We start from the raw sequence: 19,235 nt of genomic DNA, 5'->3' as shown, positions 1-19,235 counted from the left end.
GATTAATACTAGACAACTTCAGCAGGCAAGGCTTGTTTTTGGCTTGTTTTCTTCTTCCTACTACAGTCCTAAATCTTACCATCTTTAGAATCAGTTCCATTTCTTATAACCACCCCTCCTCCCGGCAGAACCTCAATTATTAGCACATCCGTGTCAGTTTCTCCACCCGCAAGGCACGTGATATTTGCTCCATCAGGTATTCCATTGATCTCAATAATAGTTAAATTCCCATTCAAAATTCCTTCATCCGGTGGGACATGTATAATTATACTATTCGGCTAATCCCCACCACCGATTTCAATTGTGGTAAGGTATAGACGAGAGGTGGCTCCGTTGACGGATGGATGGGTAACCGTGATGTTGCTGGCGTGTTGGGCGTGATCTGGAAATTTTAAGATTGAAAACTACAGTGCCGGCCAAAAACATATCCCGTTTTCGTTTTTTGGTAAATTTGCAAATTTTCCAAACGAGCACAACTTTAAAACTAGAAAACTTATCGAGAAAAGTTCAACTGATGAATTATTGCCCATGATTTCGTCTACTTGTATTCAATTGTTTAAGTTGTTTACCAGTGTAACGACAAAAAATACAACGGCCGACATCTCGTGAGCCCGTTTTTGACAACTTTTACTGATTCGGCCGTATCACGAAAACTAAATTGTTTCAGGAAATGTTGTTATAGGGAAATAGTCTTCAGACTATTTGTCATCGTTTGTGTCTATTCACTTTGTTCTGAAAAATCCAGCAAAAAAGTTATGGGAGTGCAAACTTGTCGCTCACTAGGTGCCACCTACCCACTACAACCAAAAATCAGGTTACTTAGTTCAAAATATTTTTTTCGAGCATTTTCTAGAAATAACACATGTAAAATCACAATTAAGCTATATTCAAACGCAATATCAAGATTCAGGAAAAAAATTCATCGTTTGCGAGAAATATTCGAGGCGTGGCCGTACACTATTCAAGTTTGCACTCCCATAACTTTTTTGCAGGATTTTTGAAAGCAAAGTGAGTAGGCACAAACGATGACAAATAGTGTGAAGAATATTTTACTCTAACAACATTTCCAGAAAAAATTTTGTTTTCGAGATACGGCCGAATCAGTAAACGTTGTCAAAAACGGCTCACGAGATGTCGGCCGCTGTATTTTTTGTCCTGGCATTGGTAAAAAATTTAAACAACTGAATACAAGTAGACGTAATTATGAATGATACTTCATCAGTTATACTTTTTTTGATAACATTTCTAGTTTTAAAGTTGTGCTGCTCGTTTGTAAAATTTGTAAATTTATCAAAAATCGAAAATGGGATATGTTTTTGGCCGGCACTGTAGATACCGTAGCTCTGTTAAATCAATTCCAACTAAGGCCGAACCCGGTCTAATTGAGCTTGAAGTCAGCCCAGCATGCTCGATTGAACTCGATTTTCGAGAAGAATATAAAATGACAATATAAAAAGTTTCAGCTCATATTCCCTTGAGAGCTCCAAAATAGCTCGATATGAAATCTTTGTGGCACAAAAACTATGCTCTCATTTACCTCAGAGCTTAAGCTGAAACCTATCAAGATCCACTAACCTCCGGAAATAAGCATAGTCCCGAGAAAGACAGCGATCAGCCAATCCATGATAAGAAGCAATTGATGTTGATAAACAAAGTAATAATTTGTTATGGGTGAATTATGTTTGATTTTTTTTTGATTTTGCTAAAGAGGTCACGTTTTCAATAAATATTTATTCTCTAGCTAAGCTTTAAATAAGTTCTATACTTGCTTCTTCCTCTTGAACACAAGAATTGCTCGACGGCGCTTGGAACTTAATTTCTGAGGAGTTGGCAGGCTCATCAGGTCAATCGTAAATTTTCCACTGGGAGGTACATCTCCGCCGAACTCCGCAAGCTGAAAATAGGTAGGTCTGACTATGAGTGTGGAAAAAAGGTGATCTATCTCAGGAACTTCGCCTGATCCAGAACCTGGTCCAGAACCTGATCCGGAACCACTTGGACTTGGTCCAGTTGGATCTGATGATTCATTTGGATCTAATGATCCTTTGATTCAGCTGACCCCTACCTCATAAAGATATCCCAAAACTTGTCCAATCGTATACGGATCAAAGATATCCGTGACATTCTTCGTCTGCACCGGATGCAGAACGTAGAACCCATGCTTGTTAGCAACCACCTTACTCCAGTTTCCAAACTGGTTCGGACCATTCTTCACAATGTACTTTTCGCCGAGACTTCTGAGTGGTGTTCCGTCAGGGAGAATTTCGAGGGACCGGTTGTGCTGGAAAATTGAAATTACTGGAATCTAAGAATTTGATGGAAATAGGCCGAGTAGACTCTAAAATTCTATAGGTCTCGGTACCAGATCTTTCAGGCTTCACAACTTTGCGGATCCAGATCTTCAGATCCCAAAGTCCGGGGATCCTGATAATCTCAAGGTCTACAGCGTCAGATTCTATGAGTACGGCTGGACATACTAGCGAGCCGAGTGATGCTCCTTTTTCACTTCAACCCACGCGTTAGTTCTTCCCTAACAAGTAAAGTCCGTCTCGAAAACTCACAGCGGCCAGCTCCCGAACTCCGTTGTTTTTCCCTTTTGCTCCAAGTTTCTTGCGAAGCGGCTTCAATTTTGAACCTGAATTTTGTCAATTCAAGATCTGCGGCCAATAAGAATGTTACCTGACATAAATCCCAAATCGAGTGCTGTGAAATTCTTCTTGTTTGGAGCTGGGTGTCGGCTCTTATTGCGCCTTGCACTGGAATTTATTGGAGCTGAAAATACTTGATGATTGAGGTGAAACCAGAAAGATGCACAAACCTGAGAAAAATTGGCGTCTGCGAGAAGGAATTGCTTTAGATTTGAAGCTTTTTTGAGCAGAGAGGTTCGTGTGATTGGCCTTGATTGGCTTTGGCCCTGAGCTAGCGGTGGAGGACTTGTCGTCAGAACGTGTATAAGCTTCCAGGTCATCTGAAATTTTCAACAAATTTTCAGCAAGCTTTCCTAAGCTCACCAGAATTCTGAACTTGGCTACCGTCTCCTGAGCTTGAAGTAGAAGGAAGATCCTCATTATCAGAACGCGTATAAGCTTCCAGTTCATCTGAAACATTCATCTCATTTTCAGCATCATAACTTGAAGCTCACCAGAACTATGAACTCGGCTACCGTCTCCTGGGCTTGGTGTAGATGACGGCTTGAGGTAATCTGAAAAATTCGAAAATCTGAATAATTTTCAGATTCCCTGCAGTTTCTTACCATCACTGCTCACGTTACAGGGACGACCTTGACTTCCAAAATTCCTCGGAATAGTGATAACAATTGAATTATTGGCGATTCCGGTGCTATTAGCTCCAGTTGGAATAATAATAACTATTGGCTGATTACTTTGAAATACTGAACTATTGATTGGAACCGAAGAGTTGGAATTTGTAGTAGCGATGGACACATTTGAAGTAGCGGTTGTTGCTGAAACATGGCATAAACAAAGCAGCCGACACTTTACTGGTCCCCGAAAGATATCGGCTGCTGGAGACACCAGTGAAGTGTCGGCTGCAAACTAACCTGTACTTAAGACCAACACACCAACCAAGGTAGAGAGAATATGCGTCGAGTACATACTCTAGTATTTATAAAGAATAACCAAAATTTATCGATTTTATCTAATTTTATCTAATTTTCTTTATGTTTAAAGGGGTCACGGTTTTTGTAGATTTTAAATAATTTGTTTTTAGAAATAAAAAAAACAAAATTTTCGAATAAGGTACCTACTTTATGCGTGTCTGCCTCCTGCTGTGCCATGCCTACTTCATGCCTATTGCATGCCTACATTATACATATTTTATTCTGACGGCCTCATGTCTGCCTACGTGCCTGGGTAGGTGCCTGATGTTTCCTGACCTGATTACCTACTGGATGCCTATGAGCCTACAAGCCTGCATCTAGGCCTACCTTTGCTTGCCTACAGCCTCCGGTCTACCTCATCACTGCCTGGCAAATATTCCCCCTAAGACGTTCTCAACTGCTGACACACTCAGCTGCTTACATTGCTCTGATGCATACATGCTCTCATGCTGACATCGGCTCTGCTGCAGACAAAAGGAGTTTCTCGCTTTGTTATTGGTCAATTTCAAAATAGTGGGCGTGTTCAGCCAATTAGAGGCTGTAAAATTTTAAGCTGAGCAATGGGAAAACAAGAAACAACAGCTGATTGGTTGGCCACGCCTACTTTTTTGAATTTTGAGGAAAAAAAGCGAGGAACTCCGGTTTTTCCGCAGACTATGGACGCTTCCGCACGCGGGAAATTCCCGTTTTCTATGGATTTCTATGGTTTTCTATGGTTTTCTATGGATTTTCTATGGACTATGGACGCACCATTAGTACTTAAAATTCTCTGCATCATACAAAGTGCTCGCAAAAAGACAAAATGGTATTCTCTAACAGCAGCTAACGAGCAATAAACCGAGCAAAATCGGCAGAAGACGGCAATTGCAGCTCATGATCCTTTCGTCGAGTCTTCTTCGTCGAGATGGTGAACTTTTAATTTTGATTTTTATTGGGAACTTTTCCCCGTATATAAACATTTTGTAAAGGTCGTAAAGGTCGTTTTGGCCAGTTAGTGTCACGGTGAGAAATTTCAAAGAAAATTTCAAAAATTGCTATTAAAAATTTGAATTTTTAAACAATTTAATTAACGAATTCTCGCAGAGAGGCAGAGAGGCAGGAGGCAGTGGATTGTCTGTGTATGTCTACAGGCTCACCACTCTCTACAGGCTCGCAGGCCACTCTCTCTGTTGTGACGTAGAAATTGTGTGTATGGTATGGTGATGAAACCACTTTGGAAGGGTTCCTGCCACTTATTGATTGGGTGTGACGGTATACTAATTAAAAAAATTGTTTTTTCCCCACAGCTGGGCACACGACTCTCTTTGTTAACTTGCATAACTTGCAAATTCAAAACTTTGGATTCAAAACTTTAATTCAGAATCTAATATCAACATCTTTTTGTGTATATTTTGAAAAGTTTTCAAAAAAGTTGGGTTCTTCGAACTCTGCCAGCTGATTGGTTTAGAAGTGAATGGAGAAAATTGTTGATTCGGCTCGAAGTTCTCATTTTAGAGGAATTTCCGATAGGGAATTTTATTTCAGACTATTTTGAGAGACCGCCCAGTGACACATGGTGCATCGATCGGAAATTCCTATGGCAGCTTGTATCTAGCCTAGTCTCAGACCTAGGCTTGACCTTAGGGTTTAAGCTTAGGGCCTTCGTCTATAAAAAGTTCAACCAAAAGCCAAATCTATGACAGAAAAACTATTATGAAGATGATTAATGGTAAACTAGATCTCAACGTACCTGAATTTTTTACATATTCTGAAAACACACGAACTCGTTCCAAAAAGAAAGTCTCATGGAGCAGATGTAAAACTAAAACTAGAAAGCATTTTATTGTAAACCGTACGCTGAGTAACCCCAAGTTTCTAAAACATATATCAGCTCTTGAATAACGAGATGTCTGACAACTGATGATTGCAACATGAACTACCCACATAACATTATTTCCTCCCGCCTGACCTAACTGTCCTGTTAACAAACTTTCGTTCCTATTTTTTCTTCTTGTTTCTATCCCTCTTATTCAGTGTATTGTATTTATGATCTATTGTATGTGTACATTTTTCTTTTTTCTTCAACTTTTTCCACGTCTCCTCGCGAGCGTAAATAAATAAATAAATTAATTAATTAATTCAAAAAATTTCGAGTTCAGGCAGAGGCTTCTTCTTCCTCTTCTGTGGTAATGAGACGGATGAACGTATCCTCCAGTGATGCTTGAGTCAGCATGTAGTCTTTTGCATTGGCTTTTTTTGCGAGAACTTCCACTTGATTGTACTTCTCAGACCATTTGTCAGATTTCGATTTTGGAAGCTGAAATATTTGAAATTCAAAATGGGTTACTTGAAAATAACAAACCTCCCAAACAATACTAGTAGTCAAACTTGATTCAGGAGTTTTCAAAACTGCATCCGGCATCTCTTCACTGACAATTACACAAACTGATTCCAAGTCCTCCAAGCTGTTGAGAATAAGGGTCATCATGTAAGTGTTACCATATTGAGACTTCAACGATTGACTAGTACCCAATGCAATCATTTCTCCTTTCCTTAGAATTCCGATACGTGTACACAGTGCTTCACACTCTTCCATGGAATGAGAAGTGAGCACAATTGAGCATTTCGCCTGTTCCCTCATCTCATGAATGATATCCCAAATTTCACGACGAGCACGTGGATCGATTCCAGCCGTCGGTTCATCAAGAATAATGCACGTGGCACGAGACATCAACGCAATTCCGACAGAAATCTTTCGCTTTTGACCACCGCTGAAAATTTTTTGTGAAAAATACAAAACCTTTTGAAAAGTTTAAAACCTGCAATTCTTGACAAGCTTGTATCCGAAATCCGACATTCCAACACAATCTAGCACAAGTTCAACGACTTCCTTGACATTCGGATATCCTTGAAGCTTTGCCATTATCTGAAACGATTGTTCTGCTTACTTCAGTCTCACTAAAGCCGAACTTACTCTCAACGTCTGCCGGCATGAGATTTGCTGGAGCATTGCATCAAACTGTGGGCAATAACCAATGTGCTGAAATCAGACCGATATCTTAAAATTTTAAAATTGCTAAGCTTACAATAGTCTCTGTGATGTCATGTCCATCGATAGTTGCACTACCACCTGTTGGCATAGTCAGGCCAGTGATGATATCAAATGTTGTAGTTTTTCCTGCTCCATTTGCACCGAGCATTCCAAAACATTCCTCATGACCAACAGAAATGGAAAGATCGTTGACTGCACGGAATTTACCAAAGTCTTTTACCAATCCCTGAATGTGTTAAAGGAGATTTCCTTAATTTTTGGCTTTTTGAAATAACTGGGCATTGGTTTTTCTTAGTGCTGCTAATGGGCTGCGAGGGGCCAGCGCCCATTGAAAAACGCAGTGCGATACATATTAGATTGGCAGCGGCCGACACTTTCGGGGACGCTACTAGCCACCATGGTCATCTGTATAGTGCTGTGCAGAACCCTGAAAGTGTCAGCCGCTGCCAAATCTATCGCACTGGGTATTTTAATGCGAGGCTGGGGCTCAGCCCCACTGTAGGGGCTAGCCTCCTAGTAACTTTTTTTTCAAACTTACATCGATCACAAGAACCGTTTCATTCTTATCAACTTCCTGAACAAGTTGTTCTTCTTCCTTCACAGCTTTACACGATTCGATTCCTTTCTGAATTCATAACTAAAACATTCCAATAAGGTTACTGTACTTACGTATCTCTTCCTTTCTCGTGGTTGAGATCTTCTACGCGTCCCACGGAAACATGCTCGACGGAAGGGTTTTAATGTTGCACATCCAAGGAGTATTGTCAAAAAAATGCCGCCAAAAAACAGGAACATCAATTCAAAAACTGGAATTTAAATAACATTAGATACAGATAAATATAAATTCTCAAGCTTACATATTCCTTCATAAGTCCACAAGTTAGTTAGATGTTCGAAATGTTTGTCTAAACCAGATTTCGGATAGTTAAGTGCAGCAATTTTCATAAGGCCCGCCAAAAATCCAATAGAAGGATTAAAGATGCGGAAACCGTACTACAATTATAAAATTCTCATAACTTCTGAGAGCATCTTCATACCTCAATCTCATCACTATACTTTTGTATCGGTGGAAAATTGTGGAGTTCAGATACAATCGAGTAGGCCAGCCAGGGAATGCAACAAAACATGTACAACAAGAAGTTGCCTCTTGTCGGGGTATTGATGAGCGCTGAAGTCAGATATACCAGCGGAGCAAAGTAGAATAAAAGACCATAGAAGATGACCACAATTCTGAAATTGATACTTTATAATTGTACAGATGAACTTGCCCATACTCATGGATATGACCTTGAAGAACTCCAAAACTTATAAGAAATCCGATGGTGTAGAGAAGAAAGAATGTGAACAAGAGGAAATCCCAAAGAAACACGACTCCCCAGTAGGCGATAGTTGAGAGTCCTGTCAGATACTGTTGGTGGGCGAATTTGCAGATTTTCTCTTCGATCAAATAAACTGTTGACTGAATAAAGATACCAGCGAGAACCAACAAGAAGAAGATATTTTCAAATAAAAAGAAAGAAGCGAGACCCTGAAAGTGAATTTTCATGTTTATATCTTCCTGGCTGCGCGGCAATCGAATTTTCGGCAATTTCGGCAAATGCCAGAAATCAACATTGCCGGAAACATAAATTTGATACTTTTTGTGGATTTAGGAGCCTAAACATACTGAGCAAATTTTCTCTTTTCAAGCGCAGAATTAGGGCTCCCAGCTGAGCGAGGCGCGAACGCCGCTCTAATGAAAAGCTTGATATGCACATTGGGCTCGTAAGCTCAATTTAAACTAAACCTCGTATTTAATTTTGGGATCATTCATCCATATTACTCGAGACGTAACGTGTGGCAGTTTAGTAACACTTGGATCTCTCAAATACATTGCAGATGCAATGATGTTCATCAAAATCGCCGCATTTTTATCTCCTTGTGAAATTTTGTAGAACTTCGAATCTCCCTTCTTGTTGACTTTGACAATGAATCCCAACGTTTTGAAAACCTGAAAAACCGATTAAATTGTGGTTCTGCTCGCCAGCGCTGTGTTACCTGTGAATACTTTTTGACTAAATATCCGTAATGATCATTGTAGCCAACTTTCACCACTTCAAAATTGGAGAACGAATTCAAATAGTTTGCCAAACGATCGTCATTCTCATTTTCCAATTGCAGGAGTACAGTGGAGTGTGGATATTGCGAGGGGTCAAATGATTCAATGTCAGACAACTCTGCAATTTGGTGTTTTTCTAGGTTCATCGGAATTTAGGGCTGTCACTAAAACATTTTGGACCAAAAAGCACAAATAATTTTAAAATTTTAGAAAAGTGTATTTTTTCCAACTAAAAATCAAAATTTTTGTAATACAGTTTTTTTTCCATTTTTGGTAAAACTAACTAGGAGGTTTTGGCTCCAACCGTAAGAAAGGAACTGCAAATAGCCATAGTGTGAGAAGAGGAAGTATGATTTGAAGTGTGATTTGAACAGGATTACGGTATAGATAATATGCTCGTTTTTGAAGCAGAGCCCAAACTACCATCATCAGTTTCGAAAATCCTTGTTTTGGTTGTTCTGAAATATTCAATTAGTATTATATAAAAACCTTTAATATTAACATACGAATCTTATATTGTACCAAGGTGCTGAACTTTTCCTGTCTTTCTGTTTTCTTATCAACTCCCGTTCCATTCATAATATCATCACATTCATCTCCAATCTTAATGAAAACTTGCTCCAATGAGCTCATAGAAACACCAATTGTTGCCAATTCAAGAGTTCGACACTTTTCCTGAATATCTGGTTCGAGTGCTTGAAACTCTGGATTATTGTAGTCCTCTTCCATCACTGATTCCAAAATTTTCAGAAGCGTTGGGAGCCTGGACTTCTCGGTTTCCAATATGCTTATCTCTATCATTTGGCCTCTCTCGTCTTTCTGAAAAATAACAACTACATCATGCTCTTTAGGATTTTTTTTTCATCACCATAACTCAAAAAAGAAGCCAAATTTCAGGATAAATTAAAATTATTTGCTTTTTTTGGCACGCTGAATTCATTTTTGAAAATTTTTTATCGCAACCCACAACTAAAAGTTTGATGTGCTCCATAGAACTTGCGTGCACAGTAATATCTCGGCAATTTGTACAGCTTCTGACCCAAGCTTTGTCCATAGATTACAAACTTACATCAAAACTTCGATAGGTTAGATAAACTTCGGCAAGACTTCGGTAAAATTTGGTATAGGCCGCGCCTAAGTTTAACCCAACTCTTGGCAATGTCTTACACGTTTAGACAAACCTTTGGCAAGCTGGATTAAACTTGCGCTTAGCCTAAACCACATTTTTGCCCAATTTTATCCAACTTTTGATCCAAGTCAACATTTTTGGGCCGAGCTTGGGCCAGAAGCTGGGCCTAATCTTACTTACCACCAAAGCTGTCGAGCAAACCGTCTTACAAACATCATAAGCCGTCTCATAGGATTTCCTTGGTCTCATAGGATCATGAACACTCTTGAACACCAACGTGAGCAACATTCCACCTCCATACTTCTGCTTTAAATAGTGCTTGGATCCCGATGCAGCCATTTTTCCATGCGACATAACAAAAATCCAATCACCCAACTTCTCAGCTTCATCCATATAATGTGTTGTCAAAAGGATCGTTCTATCCGCTTTAACCAATGCCAACATATTTTGAACATCGATACGAGCTGATGGATCCATTCCAGCCGTTGGTTCATCCAACAGAATGACACGACTTCCTCCGATCATTGCCATGCACACACAAAGCTTTCGTTTCATTCCACCCGACAAATTTTTGGCCAATGTATTCCGTTTGTCCGTCAACTCAATCTGTTTCAACAGACTTTCAGCGTCCATCTTAAAGTCTGATCCGCCGCTTCTTCCCTTCAGTGCATTCACAAGTCGAAGATGTTCCCATACAGTAAGCTCGTCATAAATCGGATTATACTGTGGACAATAACCAATCAATTCTCTAGCTTCTGCTCTGTTCGCATTTGCATCGATTCCCCCTATCATAACCTTTCCTTCTGTTGCTTGATGCATTCCAGTTATCATTCCAAATGTTGTACTCTTCCCACATCCATTATGACCCAAAAGAATTGATACTTGACCTCTGATAGCTCTCAATGATAACCCATTCACTGCTTTCTCCCCATTTTGATAAACTTTCACGAGTCCACTCAACTCAATATCAGCGATTGCACTGCCGCGTCCTTCTACAGTCTCCTTACACTGTAGGATTGTCGACCGATCTTCAACACCATCACCTCTCTCCTCTATTTTCGACCGTTTCCCTTTACTAAATCCAAGAATTCTCCAAAATCTTTTGAAAATTGCATGACCAACGAAAGTGTACAGTTTCTCCATGAATATTGCTGCCACAAGCATCACGACTGTGCAAGAGATCATGATACCAAAATAGACAGCTGCACTTTGAAGTGTCTTTTTCTTTGACGAAAAAAGAGCACTTGTCGGTGTACCTAATAATAAATGAATCATTAAGCACGTTCCTATGTATTACTTGTTGCCACTTACCATTCGGCCCACTTGCTAGAAAAGTAGCGTCGACAAACAATTTCAATGAATAATTGGGATTTAACAAAGGCACCCAGAACAACCAATCAAATTCAAACTCTAGCGAAAGATGCATAGCTATTATAAGAGTTATCCAAATAATCACCATTCCTTCGACAATACGCTTTCCAAATGGAAGAATTGAAGTACATAGTATAGAAAACGATACGCAATGACAAGTATACATAAAGATTCCAGCGAGGACATACGTTGGACAATTGTCCATTGAAAAAATGTAGAGAGTTGAGAGCAAGGTGATGAGAAATGTGTTTTTGATAACTCCGAACAAGAAATGTTCGAGATAGAACATCCACAATGGCAATCCAATTGTAGTTAAATATGGCTGAAAGTTTACATTTTAAAACACTTGAACTGTATTGTACCTAAATGCCTAGGTGCCTAGGTGCCTACGTGCCTAGGTGCCTACGTGCCTACGTGCCTCGGTACTTGTGTATTACATGCCCTCATTTTCAAATTAAGTTAAATTGCCATTAATTTCTCCAATTAAAATAAACGTGATATACATTTTTCCTCTTTAGGCTTAGAAAATGTTATTTCCTAAGCCTAAAAATACAAATTGTGGTTCACGTTTTTATTTTTTATGGCTTAAAAAATTACTATTAAAATGAGGGCATGTAATACACAAGTACCCTTGCCTCCATGCCTACGTGCCTACGTGCCTAGTTTTATTGGTTTTTGTGAGCGGTGAGAAATGAGAAAGTTTGCAATGAAAAAGTTCTAGACATTGGCTTTTGCAACAATAATATATACCTTGACTGAACTTTTCTCCACAACCAGAGCTCTGGCAACAGAAATAACCGGCATCAGCATACATACTGCAAAAAGTAACCCGAAGTTTTGTCCAAATCCTGATTCCTCGAAATTTGTTATCGAATACAACTTTATATCGAAATTTTCAATAATCGACGAAGTGTTGTTGGCTCGCTGAGACAATCCGAACATAATTTTGTTCATGTAATAGTTGTAACTACGGAAATTATACGATCTTAAAAAGTTTAGCTATACCATTGGCTTGAAGTTTCAGTTTTGAAACTCACCTCCGCCCTATGGCTGGTAGAACCATTGTAGTTTTATATTTGTCCTCCACAATATATACAATCTTCTTACATGCACGTACATCTTTGATGAACAATTTACGAGCTGGATTCTTTGCCAAGTCGAGAGAATTTGTAGTGTTATCCCATCTCATTGGTGAATAATTCCAACTGGAAAAATCGAAATTAGTGAGTGAACGTACAGTTTCCGGTGATTTTTAATAATTTATCCAGCTCGAAAACCAGAGTTTCTAAAAAATTACAAACGCTTCAAACGAAATCGTTGGACTCGCGAGATGTCCGCCGCTGTAAATTTTTCTAAAGTGAGCGAAACTGTTAAAGTCTTGGCGCGCCTCTAACCAGCCAACTATGGCTACAGTGCTAAAATTGGCTCCCCTCGCCGCGGTTTTGCCGCTTTTCGGATTCTGCGCCGCTTTATACAGGCGCAAGGCAGGCGGAGGTCCCCGCAAGACCGGCGCAGCAGGCTTTAATGGTGCCTACTTACTAATTTTCAACATTATTTACAGTCTGAACACCATAAGAAGGATCCTGGCAAGTTGATGAAACTGTCGGATGAAAACTTTCGGTAGATAGCATCATGTCAATTGATGGTCCAGATGATTTTGCGTCTTCCGGAGCTTGTGATTTTGCCTGGAAGCATTCTGGGCTATTTAAAAAAGCCTACTTGACCCTCAAAGAAACTTACGTAGATCATCACTGCAGCCGGAAAAGCAATCAAGATGAGCGGTATTGCCACTTCAAATCCCGTCCAAACTTTCGATCTTCGCATAAGCAGCACATCTTTTTGTAAAAGATGTAGCAGCTTTTTGAACATTTTCAAGAAAGCCGATTGATAACAGGAAGGAGTTGAAATCGATTTTTTCGATGAACTTTGAGAAATAAAAAAATGAGGACTAAAAGTTTATTTGATGCTCCGCTCCGAATAGATAAAAGCGTGAATAAAAATAAATAATATTTACGTTTATGGAACACGTCAACTTTCCCTTGAATTTTTTTTGAAAATTTTTTCGGTTTTTTTTTTGGTCCAGATTTTTTAGAAATTGTCTAATTTATGAAGAGAATGCTGATTCAGAATTCCAAAAAAATGTTGAGTATAGCATGGGTCCAAGACAGGGGTGGGCGGCAAATTTATTTGTCGACAAGTTCGGCAAATCGGCAAATTGCCAGATATTTTAATTTTCGGCATATTGCCGGTTTGCCGATTTGCCGGAAATTTTCAATTCCAGCAATTTGCCGGAAATTTTCAAATCCAGCAATTTGCCGGTTTGCCGATTTGCCACAAATTTTAATTTCCGGCATATTGCCGGTTTGCCGATTTGCCGGAAATTTTCAAATCCAGCAATTTGCCGGTTTGCCGATTTACCGCAAATTCTCATTTTCGACAAATTGCCGGTTTGCCGATTTGCCCTAAATTTGTATTTTTGGCAAATTGCCGGTTTGCCGATTTGCCAAACATCAATTTGCCAGAAATGTTATAGGGATTTTTTTATAAGACGGAAACACTTAAACATGTGCTTTTTTGAAATTTTTTCCCGTTTTCTTTAGATAATTGGCGCTCGGCAGATTTTTTTTCGGCAAATTCGGCAAATTGCCGGTTTGCCGATTTGACAATATGCCGAAAATTTTCAATGCCGGCAGTTTGCCGATTTGCCGATTTGCCGTAAAAAATCGTTTGCCGCCCACCAAGTTAATTTTTTTCAAACTTTTTTTTGAATCTAGTGAAAATAAGTGAAAATCAATACATTTTCGAACAAAAAGTAACTTTTTTTCAAAATATTTAATTTACAGCTATTACGGGAACACAAAATTCTGAGAATGCGTATTGCACAACATATGTGACGCGCAAAATATCTAACTACAGTAATTCTTTAAATGACTACTGTAGCGCTTGTGTCGATTTAATGGGCTCGATTTTTGACATGAATTTCTTTTCGAATAGTGACAACGATATTTCGTATTTTTTAAAGTTTTTCTTTTACTATTTTATTGATTAATAAATGATGGCAAGCGCTACAGTAGCCATGAAAAGAATTACTGTAGTTTTCGCTAAAAGATATTTTGCGCGACAACTATGGTGTGCAATATGCATTCTCAGAATTTTGTGTTCCCGGAATATACAAAAATGATTTTAAAAAATGCTCGAAAACGGCAGTGGCAATTGAAAACGTTTGAATTTTCGGTTTTCCCGCCAATACCTAACGAGACCCTATTTTTGGCGGTGGAGCGCACTTGCATCTCGGTTTAAAATAATAAGTTTTCTGCGCACGTATTATGGAATTCAATATTCAGTGCACGGTTTTCATTTAAAGCCTATTTTCTGCACAATTTCAAATGTTTTATTTTTCATAGGATGAATGAGATTTGGCAGATTTTTATTTCAAAATTCTTCATGTAAAAACCAACAAATAAAACAACAAACAACAAATGGGAAATAACAAAAATATCTCAGGAAACAGATCAATAATTAGGTTTTCTTTTCGAATTTGAGACCCTGTCTCGAGCTTGAAAAGTTGAAATTATTGAAATCCGTATTTTGATTCACATTGGCAGCGTTCGGAATAAAAACGCGAACAACATCGATTTTGACATCAAAGTGCGAGCGGAAGGAAACTTTCTCGATTTTTTCAGACTCCAAGAGAATCTGGAATAATATATTTATTAAATATTCCTTCGAAAAAACGTCTCCAAACTAACATTTCTGATTTTCATGGCTGTCACCACGGAAATTGACTTTTGATGGACAAGAACACGGGTGAAGCGAACGAGCTGATGAATTGGAACTCGCGTGAAACCATGTTTTGCGTGCAACTCTTTCGCATTTTTCCACTGCTCCGTATTATATATTATTATTTTATTATAGTATTATAGTATTATAGATTCTTCCCATTTCTTCGGCCGTCATAGGTCCTCTTCTGTCCAATGTTAGTCTTTCCAGATTTCCAGCTTTGAATCTCGGAAGAATTTGCAAGATTTGTGAAGACAATCCACTGATATCGATGCTTTTCACATTTGGAAATTTGGATGAGCGGAGCTTTCTGACCATGATATCAACACAGCTCATAACTTCTGCTTCGGTTCCAGGGAGACTCATCTCGCGTTTTGTTAAAATTCCAGTTGCGAACATGTCCACCTTTGAATTAGGATGACTCATTACTCTGATGACGTCATTCATTGCCATTCTTACAGCATTTTCATTGATGAACTTCTTCTTCTCCTTTTGATAATAAATTTCGCAGTCATTTAGCACTTGATCGTAGTGAACACGGCAACCATGGCCAAAGGAAACAAAGGCACCGTTTCGCGTAGAAATATTAACTGAAATACTTCTAAATCCAGGATCCATTTCATCAATGAGTTGGCGGAGATTTCGATTGACTTTTCGGACAGACAATCTGGAAAATTTTATTTAATATTAAATTTTTTGTTGTAGATATACTACCTATCGCTCGGTTCCACCTTTTCCATAATTCTCTGGACGACATGAATCGGTAGATCGACAAATTCCTTTTGCCTGAAATTTGAAAGAATTTTTTTCCAATAGAATTTCAATTCAATTTAATTTTTGTGTGTAGTGTATTCCCACTGTTTTCGCTCGTCATTTTGGCGTTCTCTCCAATAATTAACTATTTTCAGAGAAAAAACCTTTAAGAAAAGCGGAAAAGCAGCATAACCACAAGACAAAGAGAAAAAAAAACCATTTTTAGATTTTTTTTTCGAATATTTTAAAAAGAAAACGCCTTTTTTTCGATTAATTTTCGACATAAATATCAAAATTTTCTATTTAAAAAAACTGTTTCTAAAAATGGGCGGAGACCTCTTTTGCAATGCCGCGGCGCTGTCTTCTGCAAGACTCTCGCGCGCACATTTGTTTTTCTAGTTCTTTTTTAAATTATTATTTTCGGAGCGATTCGAATTCAAAATAATCACAAACTTAGGATGGAACCTAAAAATTAAAAACCGGTTCACTTGCCAAAAGCTTAACAACATTCATATAAAAACTAACAAATTAAACAACAGATGAAAAATGAGACATAAAAACGGATCAATTATCACCTTTTCTTTTTAAAATTAAGAGAGCACATCGAGCTGGAAAATGTAAAATTGTCGTAATCCGTGGTTTGATTCACATTGGCAGTTTCTGGAATAAAAACGCGAACCGCATCGATCGTGACACCGTCTCGTGAGCAGAAATCGACATACTCAATACTTGTAGACTTCAAGAGAATCTGTGAAAAATGGAAAATTACTAGCGAAACTATTTTAAAAATTGAAATCAAACTTACATCTCTGATCTCAATAGCCGTTTGCATGGAAGTTCTCGCTTGATTGACGACAACACGGGAGAAATGACAAAGATGTTTCATGGAAACTTCCATAAATCCACGATTTGCGCACAAAATCTTTGCTCTTTTCCACTGCTCTGATTTATAAATGCTTTCCATATCTCGAGATGTAGTTCTTCCAGTTCTGTCCTATGTTAGTTCATCCAGATTTCCAGCCTTGAAGCTTGGAAGAATTTCCAAAATTTGGATAGCCGAAAATCCATTGATTTCAATGCTTTTCACATTCGGGAATTTCGATGAGCTGAGCATTTCCGACATGACGTCAACACATCTCATAACACTTCCCGTGCTTCTACTTCTTTCCATCTCCGGCTTTGTCGGAATTCCAGTTCGAAAGAGTTTCACATTTGACATCGGATGACTCATCACTCTGATGACGTCATTTATCGCCATTTTTACAGCATTTTCATTGAAGAACCTCTTTTTCTCCTTTCGTCCGAACATTTCACAATCATCGTAAACTTGTTGATAGTGAATAAAAGATCCATTGTCGTAGGAAACAAGTACACCCTTTCGCGTAGAAATATTAACTGAAATACTTCTAAATCCAGGATCCATTTCATCAATGAGTTGGCGAAGATTTCGATTGACTTTTCGGACAGACAATCTGGAAAATTTTATTTATTACTACATTATTTGTTGTAGATACACTACCTATCGCTCGGTTCCACTTTTTCCATAATTCTCTGGAGGACATGATCCGGCAAATCGGAGAATTCTTTTGGCCTGAAATTTGAAAGAATAATAGTTTTTCGCTAACATTTCAATTCAAATCACTTTTTCTCCGTAGGTTCGTCCATGGCTCCACCAGTATTCCCACTGCTTTCGCTCGTCATTTTGGCGTTCTCTGCAATAATTAACTGATTTTAGAGGAAAAATCTTTAAGAAAAGCAAATAAGTCGCATAACAACAAGACAAAAAGCAAAATAAAACAATTTTTAAATTTTTTTTTTGAATATTTTAAAAAGAAAACGCCTTTTTTCGATTAAATTTAGACTTTTTTTATTTATTTTAAAATTTCTTCGCCAAAATTTTGTATTTGAGAAACTGTTTCTGAAAATGGGTGGAGACTTCTTTTGCAATACCGCGGCGCTGTTTTTTGCAAGACTCCCACGCGAACATTTGTTTTTCTAGTAATTTTTTAAAATTATTCTACAGAGCTATACTTCTTCGAGACTTCAAGAGAATCTGTGAAAAATTGAAATTCTTTGCGAAACTATTTAAAAATTAAAAACAAACTGGTATATCTGATGTCAATAGCCGGTTGCACTGAATTTTTGCTCGTTGCTTTATTAAAGTGAAAATAATGAAATGGGAAATTCTACGGGATCTAATAAAACTTAAAGAAATATAATTATGACACAGGAGGATGGGGAATAATATTGAAATGTATATTTAGAGTATATCGGGGGACTGAAGCACAAGACAAATCGAGTAATCCGATTATAAATTAAATTTTCTTCTCGAATTTGATAGTATCTTTGTCGTTCGAAAATAGAAAACCATTGTAATCCGTATTTCGGTCCACATCGGCAGGGACTTGAATGAAAACGCCAGCACCATCATGGAAAATCGTATTTTTGTTCACATAGGCTGCTTCCGGATCAAAAACGCGAACAACATCGACGCCGAAGTCACTTTTCGATAAGAACATTGCACGCTCGATGTTACCAGACGACAGCAAAACCTGAAATAATATTAAAGTGTAATTTAGCGAAATTAGACTTATCAAACTAACATTTCTAATTTCAACAGCGGTATCCACGGAAATTTTTTCATAAGGGGCACGAACACGAGAGAAGTGACTGAGATGTTTGATAGGAACATCCGTAAAATCACAATTTCCGTCAAACTCTTTTGCATGTTTCCACTGATCTGAATTGCAGATTTTTTCAACATCTTGAGCTGTCGGTTTATCAGATGTGTTGAGATGTAGCTCTTCCAGATTTCCAGCCTTGAAGCTCGGAATAATTTGAGCTATTTGAGAAGACGAAATTTTAAAGAAATGAATGATTTTGACATTCGGAAATTTGGATGAGCTGAGCATATCTACCATGTCCTGAACACGGCTCAATACTCTTTCCTCGCATCGACCCTTTTTCATATGATCCTTTGTTGGAATGGTAATCGATAAGCAATGAAGTTGTGCTTTGGGAAGGCTCATGACTCTGATCATCTTCATACAAAATAACACAATCGTTGCCCATTTGCTTGTAGTGAACAACACTGGTTCCACAACCACAACGTCCATTGATATACGAACAAAAACTTAGTTTCTCGTAGAAATGTCAACTGAAATAGTTCTAAATCCAGGGTTCATTTCATCAATGAGTTGGCGAAGATTTCGATTGACTTTTCGGACGGAAAATCTGCAAAAATCAGAATATTTTTTTAATACTGTTCTGTATCCTACCTATCGTGCGGATCCACTTTCATAATAATGTTTTGAATGACATCTACCGGCAAATCGACAAATTCCTTCGGCCTGAAATTTGAAAGAATAGTTAATCTCGATAAAATTTAAATTCAATTTACTTTTTTTTCCGTTGTTTCGTCCATTGCTGCTCCATCGGTGATCAGCTTGCTCTG

At 38.2% G+C, this 19,235-nt stretch overlaps 2 protein-coding genes and 3 pseudogenes across 5 annotated transcripts; all 5 read right to left on the bottom strand.

Moving 5' to 3' along the window:
- Positions 1 to 1,716: 1,716 nt before the first annotated feature.
- Positions 1,717 to 3,637, bottom strand: Y53C10A.10 (uncharacterized protein). Its single transcript, NM_001377650.1, has 9 exons — positions 3,560 to 3,637; positions 3,254 to 3,463; positions 3,143 to 3,202; positions 3,012 to 3,098; positions 2,819 to 2,968; positions 2,680 to 2,772; positions 2,562 to 2,635; positions 2,066 to 2,281; positions 1,717 to 1,894 (listed from the first exon to the last, which is right to left on the bottom strand). Exons 1-9 carry the CDS (start codon positions 3,612 to 3,614, stop codon positions 1,760 to 1,762), a joined length of 1,080 nt encoding a protein of 359 aa, NP_001364573.1. The 5' UTR covers positions 3,615 to 3,637; the 3' UTR covers positions 1,717 to 1,759.
- Positions 3,638 to 5,708: 2,071 nt separating this feature from the next.
- abt-5 (ABC transporter domain-containing protein) lies at positions 5,709 to 13,198 on the bottom strand. The gene is made up of 20 exons (NM_001377649.1): positions 12,989 to 13,198; positions 12,788 to 12,933; positions 12,286 to 12,453; positions 11,999 to 12,233; positions 11,189 to 11,570; positions 10,058 to 11,133; positions 9,255 to 9,567; positions 9,033 to 9,206; positions 8,688 to 8,866; positions 8,437 to 8,640; positions 7,925 to 8,178; positions 7,688 to 7,880; positions 7,508 to 7,643; positions 7,320 to 7,456; positions 7,189 to 7,275; positions 6,685 to 6,876; positions 6,573 to 6,638; positions 6,418 to 6,524; positions 5,961 to 6,369; positions 5,709 to 5,915 (listed from the first exon to the last, which is right to left on the bottom strand). The coding sequence occupies exons 1-20, from the start codon at positions 13,115 to 13,117 to the stop codon at positions 5,754 to 5,756; spliced, it is 4,749 nt and encodes a 1,582-aa protein (NP_001364572.1). The 5' UTR covers positions 13,118 to 13,198; the 3' UTR covers positions 5,709 to 5,753.
- Positions 13,199 to 14,767: 1,569 nt separating this feature from the next.
- Positions 14,768 to 15,768, bottom strand: fbxa-123 (annotated as a pseudogene). Its single transcript has 3 exons — positions 15,743 to 15,768; positions 14,998 to 15,695; positions 14,768 to 14,944 (listed from the first exon to the last, which is right to left on the bottom strand). Coding segments are annotated over exons 1-3 (901 nt in total).
- Positions 15,769 to 16,352: 584 nt separating this feature from the next.
- fbxa-122 lies at positions 16,353 to 17,482 on the bottom strand (annotated as a pseudogene). The gene is made up of 4 exons: positions 17,424 to 17,482; positions 17,301 to 17,372; positions 16,587 to 17,253; positions 16,353 to 16,529 (listed from the first exon to the last, which is right to left on the bottom strand). Coding segments are annotated over exons 1-4 (975 nt in total).
- A 614-nt stretch (positions 17,483 to 18,096) lies between these two features.
- fbxa-124 lies at positions 18,097 to 19,216 on the bottom strand (annotated as a pseudogene). The gene is made up of 4 exons: positions 19,182 to 19,216; positions 19,060 to 19,131; positions 18,385 to 19,015; positions 18,097 to 18,333 (listed from the first exon to the last, which is right to left on the bottom strand). Coding segments are annotated over exons 1-4 (975 nt in total).
- Between the last annotated feature and the right edge of the window lie 19 nt (positions 19,217 to 19,235).

This window comes from Caenorhabditis elegans, chromosome I (assembly GCF_000002985.6).
Source record: "Caenorhabditis elegans chromosome I".
NCBI classification, from domain to species: Eukaryota; Metazoa; Nematoda; class Chromadorea; order Rhabditida; family Rhabditidae; genus Caenorhabditis; species Caenorhabditis elegans.
This window is presented reverse-complemented; position numbering and strand designations above follow the sequence as displayed.

Bases quoted from the DNA above. Each gene is read 5' to 3' on its own strand.
- abt-5 (NM_001377649.1), bottom strand. From the start codon at position 13,117: ATGTTCAAAAAGCTGCTACATCTTTTACAAAAAGATGTGCTGCTTATG. The intron at 11,571-11,998 runs GTATATATTATT...GTAAACTTTCAG, and splicing joins TGGAGAAAAGTTCAGTCAAG to CCATATTTAACTACAATTGG. The intron at 6,877-7,188 runs GTAAGTTTGAAA...TAACACATTCAG, and splicing joins AAACGGTTCTTGTGATCGAT to GGATTGGTAAAAGACTTTGG.
- Y53C10A.10 (NM_001377650.1), bottom strand. From the start codon at position 3,614: ATGTACTCGACGCATATTCTCTCTACCTTGGTTGGTGTGTTGGTCTTA. The intron at 3,464-3,559 runs GTTAGTTTGCAG...GCCATGTTTCAG, and splicing joins TGTGTTGGTCTTAAGTACAG to CAACAACCGCTACTTCAAAT. The intron at 3,203-3,253 runs GTAAGAAACTGC...CGAATTTTTCAG, and splicing joins CTGTAACGTGAGCAGTGATG to ATTACCTCAAGCCGTCATCT.